Source organism: Salmo salar, chromosome 12 (genome assembly GCF_965601325.2).
Source record: "Salmo salar chromosome 12, fSalSal1, whole genome shotgun sequence".
NCBI classification, from domain to species: domain Eukaryota; kingdom Metazoa; phylum Chordata; class Actinopteri; order Salmoniformes; family Salmonidae; genus Salmo; species Salmo salar.
Window position 1 is genome coordinate 34,087,186 of NC_138302.1, and position 6,977 is coordinate 34,094,162.

Here is a 6,977-nt window from a genome sequence, read left to right on the forward strand (position 1 = left end):
TATCCAGGTCCGTGCCCAAACAATTCGAGCTCCTACTTCTAAAAATACACCTTTCCAGAAACAAGTCTCTCACAGTTGCAACTTGTTATAGAACACCTTCAGCCCCCAGCTGTGCCCTGGACACCGTATGTGAATTGATTGCCCCCCATCTATCTTCAGAGCTCGTACTGTTAGGTAACCTAAACTGGGACATGCTTAACACCCCGGCCGTCCTACAATCTAAGCTAGATGCCCTCAATCGCGCACAAATTATCAATGAACTTACCAAGGAACAACCACAAATCCGTAAACACGGGCACCCTCATAGATATCATCCTAACCAACCTGCCCTCTAAATACACCTCTGCTGTCTTCAACCAGGATCTCAGCGATCACTGCCTCATTGCCTGCGTCCGTAATGGGTCTGTGGTCGAACAACCACCACTCATCACTGTCAAACGCTCCCTAAAACACTTCAGCGAGCAGGCCTTTCTAATCGACCGGGTATCCTGGAAGGATATAGACCTCATTCCTCTAGTAGAGGATGCCTGGTTATTCTTTAAAAGTGCTTTCCTCACCATCTTAAATAAGCATGCCCCATTCAAAAAATCTAGAACCAGGAACAGATATAGCCCTTGGTTCACTCAAGACCCGTCTGCCCTTGACCAGCACCAAAACATCCTGTGGCGTACCGCATTAGCATCGAATAGCCCACACAGGCAGTTAGGAAAGTAAAGGCTAGCTTTTTCAAACAGAAATTTGCATCCTGTAGCACAAACTCCAAAAAGTTCTAGGACACTGTAAAGTTCATGGAGAATAAGAGCACCTCCTCCCAGCTGCCCACTGCACTGAGGCTAGGAAACACTGTCACCACCGATAAATCCACGATAATTGAGAATTTCAATAATCATTTAACTACGGCTGGCCATGCTTTCCACCTGGCTACCCCTACCCCGGTCAACAGCCCTGCACCCCCCACAGCAACTTGCCCAAGCCTGACCAATTTCTCCTTCAACTAAATCCAGATAGCTGAAGTTCTGAAAGAGTTGCAAAATCTGGACCCCTACAAATCAGCTGGGCTAGACAAGCTTTCTAAAAATATCCACCACAATTGTTGCAACCCCTATTATTAGCCTGTTCAACCTCTCGTATCATCTGAGAACCCCAAAGACTGGAAAGCTGCCGCGGTCATCCCCCTCTTCAAAGGGGGAGACACTCTAGACCCAAACTGTTAGACTTATATCTATCCTACCCTGCCTTTCTAAGGTCTTCGAAAGCCAAGTTAACAAACAGATCAAGACCATTTTGAATCCCACCATACCTTCTCCGCGATTCAATCTGGTTTTCCGAGCTGGTCATGGGTGCACCTCAGCCACGCTCAAGGTCCTAAACAATATCACCTGGCTAAGGCTTTCGACTCTGTCAATCACCACATTCTTATCGGCAGACTCAACAGCCTTGGTTTCTGAAATGACTGCCTCGCCTGGTTCAATTACTTCTCAGACAGAGTTCAGTGTGTCAAATCGGAGGGCCTGTTGTCCGGACCTCTAGCAGTCTATGGGGGTGCATCAGGGTTCAATTCTCGGGCCGACTCTTTTCTATGTATACATCAATGATGTTGCTCTTGCTGCTGGTGATTCTCTGATCCACCTCTACGCAGACAACACCATTCTGTATACTTCTGGCCCTTCTTTGGACACTGTGTTAATTAATCTCCAGACGAGCTTCAATGCCATACAACTCTCCTTCCGTGGCCTCCAACTGCTCTTAAATGCAAGTAAAACTAAATGCATGCTCTTCAACCGATCGCTGCCCGCACCTGCCTGCCCGTCCAGCATCACTACTCAGGTCGGTTCTGACTTAGAATATGTGGACAACTACAAATACCTAGGTGTCTGGTTAGACTGTAAACTCTCCTTCCAGAATAACATTAAGCATCTCCAATCCAAAATGAAATCTAAAATCGGCTTCCTATTTCGCAACAAAGCCTCCTTCACTCATGCTGCCAAACATACCCTCGTAAAACTGACTATCCTACCGATCCTTGACTTCGGCAATGTCATTTACAAAATATCGTCCAACACTCTACTCAGCAAATTGGATGCAGTCTATCACAGTGCCATCCATTTTGTCACCAAAGCCCCATATACTACCCACCACGGCGACCTATATCCTCTTGTTGGCTGGGTCTCGCTTCATATTCGTCGCCAAACCCACTGGCTCCAGGTCATCTATAAGTCTTTGCTAGGTAAAGCCCTGCCTTATCTCAGCTCACTGGTCACCATAGCAGCACCCACCTGTAGCACGCGCTCCAGCAGATATATCTCTCTGGTCACCCCCAAAGCCAATTCCTCCTTTGGCCGTCTCTCCTTCCAGTTCTCCGCTGCCAATGACTGGAACGAACTACAAAAATCTCTGAAACTGGAAACACTTATCTCCCTCACTATCTTTAAGCACCAGCTGTCAAACCAGCTCACAGATCACTGCACCTGTACATAGCCCATCTATTATTTAGCCCAAACAACTACCTCTTCCCCTACTGTATTTATTTATTTATTTATTTATTTATTTAGCTCCTTTGCACACCATTATTTCTATTTCTACTTTGCACTTTCTTCCACTACAAATCTACCATTCCAGTGTTTTACTTGCTATATTGTATTTACTTTGCCACCATGGCCTTTTTTGCCTTTACCTCTCTTATCTCACCTCATTTGCTCACATTGTATATAGACTTATTTTTCTAATGTATTATTGACTGTATGTTTGTTTTACTCCATGTGTAACTCTGTGTTGTTGTATGTGTCGAATTGCTTTGCTTTATCTTGGCCAGGTCACAATTGTAAATGAGAACTTGTTCTCAACTTGCCTACCTGGTTAAATAAAGTTGAAATAAAAAAATAAATTACATTTGCACACACTGTATATAGATTTTTTCTATTGTGTTATTGACTGTACTTTTGTTTATTCTATGTGTAACTCCGTGTTGTTATTTGTGTCGCACTGCTTTGCTTTATCTTCGCCAGGTCGCAGTTGTAAATGAGAACTTGTTCTCAACTGCCCTACCTGGTAAAATGTAATGTCTGTGTACCTTCTAGTAAACATCCATCCACGTGGGGGTGCTGTGATGTGTTTACTGGCTCACAACCCACTGATACAAACAGAAGAAGACAATGCGGAAGTAAAACTGGGAGATGGTTTGTTTTGTTTGTGGACAGCGGTAACCATTACTTTCTCGTGGACAAAACCATACCACAGACAAAAGAGGTTCGATATCAGTGTATTTGCCATACTAGTTGAGTACTCACCTCTCAGTCGACTGAACATGTCTACATTACAGATGTTGCGCGTGTTCTTAAATGAGCGTTTAACGGCGGCTGCTGTGGAGATTTTCGGGGCAGTTGAGAAAACGGTAGTCGAGTACCAGGAAGAGAATGATCGGCTACGGAGACTGCTTCGGAATGCACCGGACATAAAACTATGTAGAGAAGGTTCGTATGTAGATCTACAAATACCTAGCTACAATAATGTTTTATGAACAGCTAAGTTGTTTAGACAAAGTGATTACCATTTAATACATTTTCAATAGTTCAATGTAACGTTTATCGCGCATGATGAAAAAGCTTGTCAGGAAAAGCTTATTGAAATAGCATACAGCTCGGTATGTGTACACCGGCATGTCTTAAAGTTGGTTATAAACAGTACCAGTCAAGAGTTTGGACACACCTACTCATTCAAGGGTTTTTCTTTATTTTTACTATTTTCTACATTGTATAATAATAGTTAAGACTTAAACTATGAAATAACACATGGAATCTTGTAGTAGCCCAAAAAGTGTTAAACAAATCAAAATATATTTTAGATTCTTCAAAGTAACCACTCTTTGCCTCGACAGCTTTGCACACTCTTGGCATTCTCTGAACCAGCTTCACGAGGAATGCTTTTCCAACGGTCTTGAAGGAGTTCCCACATATGCTGAGCACTTGTTGGCTGCTTTTCCTTCACTCTGCGGTCCAACTCATCCCAAACCATCTCAATTGGGTTGAGATCGGGTGATTGTGGAGGCCAGGTCATCTGATGCAGCACTCCATCTTACTCAAATAGCCCTTACACAGCCTGGAGGTGTGTTTTGGGTCATTGTTCTGTTGAAAAACAAAATGATAGTCCCACTAAGCGCAAACCAGATGGGATGGTGTATCAATGCAGCATGCTGTGGTAGCCACGCGGGTTAAGTGTGCATTGAATTCTAAATAAATCACTGACAGTGTCACCAGCAAAGCACCATAACACCTCCTCCTCCATACTTCACGGTGGGAACCACACATGCGGAGATCATTCGTTCACCTACTCTGCGTCTTACAAAGACATGGCGGTTTCCACTTGTCTAATGTCAGTTGCTTGTGTTTCTTGGCCCAAGCAAGTCTCTTCTTCTTATTGGTGTTCTTTGGTAGTGGTTTCTTTGCAGCAATTTGACCATGAAGGCCTGATTCACGCAGTCTCGTCTAAACAGTTGATGTTGGGATGTGTCTGTTACTAGAACTCTGAAGCATTTGGGCTGCAATCTGAGGTTCAATTAACTCGAATGAATTTATCCTCAGCAGCAGAGGTAACTCTGGGTCTTCCTTTCCTGTGGCGGTCCTCATGAGAGCCAGTTTCATCTGAGTGGTTTTGCGAGTGCATTTGAAGAAAATTTCCAAGTTCTTGACGTTTCCTGGATTGACTGACTTTCATGTCTTAAAGTAATGATGGACTGTCGTTTCTCTTTGCTTATTTGACCTGTTCTTGCCATAAATTGGACTTGGTCTTTTACCAAATAGGGTTATCTTCTGTATACCACCCTTACCATGTCTCAACACAACTGATTGGCTGAAACGCATTAAGAAGGAAAGAAATTCCACTAATTTAACAGGCACACCTGTTAATTGAAATGCATTCCAGGTGACTACCTCATGAAGCTAGTTGAGAGAATGCCAAGAGTGTGCAAAGCTGTCAAGGTGAAAGGGTTGCTATTTGAAGAATCTCAAATATAAAATATTTTGATTTGTTTAACACTTTTCTTTGGTTGCTACATGACTCCATATGTGTTATTTCTAAAATGTAGAAAAGTCAAAATAAAGAAAACCCCTTGAATGACTGTGTCCAAACTTTTGACTGGTACTGTATATCTTTTATAGAGATGAAGGGTTTTTATTTATATGGTATAGATAACCTCTGCTCCTCCTCGCCTTCCCTTCAGAGTCCCTTCGGTTATCTGTTGCCGTCACTGAAGATGAGGTTCCCCCTGGGCAGCAGCACTCTGAGCAGGAGTGGAGAACCAGTCTGCAGCAGGAGGACCTAGAACCCACACAGATTAAAGAGGAACAGGAGGAACTCTGGACCTGTCAAGAGGAAGAGCAGCTTCAAGAGCAAGAGGCTGATATCATAGTTTTCAAATTCCCTCCAATTTGTGTGAAAAGTAAATGTGATCAGGAGAACCCAATTCAGTCCTCTTCTCTTCCCCAAACCCAGACGGCGGAGAACAGAGACAGTAACTCTAAACCAGTTGATCTTCCACATTTTGTCACTGTTACCCACCTAGAGGGTCTCGACATTCCCTGTGACCCTCCAGATAATCAAAACAATGCCTACAGCCACAGCTCAACTGTAAGAAGCGACCCAGTAGGACTTGACAGCAGCCCACCGTTGAATTCCAACTCATCAATGAGGGAACACTGTTCCAAACCCAGCACCACGTCTAGAAAACCTCACCGCTGCTGTGACTGTGGTGAAATATTTGCTCTGCTAGCTGACCTACAGGGGCATGTGACTCTCGCCAAGAAGAGACCCAGCGAATGCCGCCTCTGCAAAATACACTACAACTCCACCTGTAAATTAAAGGCTCATGTCAGACTCTGTCACGTGGAGAAACCCTGCACCTGCCCCTTTTGTGGAAAGACCTTCAAACTCAAAGGACATCTGTCCAGACATATGAGGATTCACACAGGAGAGAAACCATTTAGCTGTGGTGACTGTGGGAAGAGCTTCATTCAGAAGGGGGACCTAAGGAGGCATGTACTGACTCACACTGGAGAGAAACCATTTAGCTGTGGTGACTGTGGGAAAAGCTTCAATCGGAAAGGGAACTTGAACTTGCACATACTGACTCACACTGGAGCGAATGTCCACAAAGAAAGAAACAAATAAAGAGAACAGAATGAAAACACAGAGGAAGCGAATTAGGACAAAGACATCTTGTTAGAAGATGGACAACACTCTTTGGAAAAGCAAAGCAACTCTGGATCATTCATTCTCTGGGTTTTAGATAAATAGATGTCATGAATTTACTTTTGTAAAACATTCTATGAACAAAGTTTGATTTTATGTACAGAGTACAGTAATTAAACATACAGGTCTTCTGATGTTTTCATGTTCTTATAAACCGGAATTCCTGGTAGTTTGTTTTGGAATGTCTCCCGAATACCGTAGTCTGACTGATGTTATTGATACATTTAAAAAAAAGAATACTCCAGAAAATGTGTCCAATATTTTTTTATACATTTTGTATTATTTATATTTATATATATATATATATATATATATATATATATATATATATATATATATATATATATATATATTTACACAGTTGAAGTCGGAAGTTTACATACACCTTAGCCAACTACATTTAAACTCAGTTTTTCACAATTCCTGACATTTGATCCTAGTAAAGATTCCCTGTCTTAGGTCAGTTAGGATCACCACTTTATTTTAAGAATGTGAAATGTCAGAATAATAGTAGAGAGAACGGTTTATTTCAGCTTTTATTTCTTTCATCACATTCCCAGTGGGTCAGAAGTTTACATGCACTCAGTTAGTATTTGGTAGCATTGCTTTTAAATTGTTTAACTTGGGTCAAACGTTTCGGGTAGCCTTTTACAACCTTCCCACAATAAGTTGGGTGAATTTTTGCCCATTCCTCCTGACAGAGCTGGTGTAACTGAGTCAGGTTTGTAGGCCTC

The 6,977-nt window shown here is 42.5% G+C and overlaps 1 protein-coding gene across 1 annotated transcript; it reads left to right on the forward strand.

Annotated features, from left to right (window-relative positions):
* The first annotated feature begins 3,138 nt into the window (after nucleotides 1-3,138).
* LOC106564900 (uncharacterized) lies at nucleotides 3,139-6,492 on the forward strand. Its single transcript, XM_014131395.3, has 2 exons — nucleotides 3,139-3,470; nucleotides 5,216-6,492. The coding sequence occupies exons 1-2, from the start codon at nucleotides 3,305-3,307 to the stop codon at nucleotides 6,160-6,162; spliced, it is 1,113 nt and encodes a 370-aa protein (XP_013986870.2). The 5' UTR covers nucleotides 3,139-3,304; the 3' UTR covers nucleotides 6,163-6,492.
* Nucleotides 6,493-6,977: the final 485 nt, after the last annotated feature.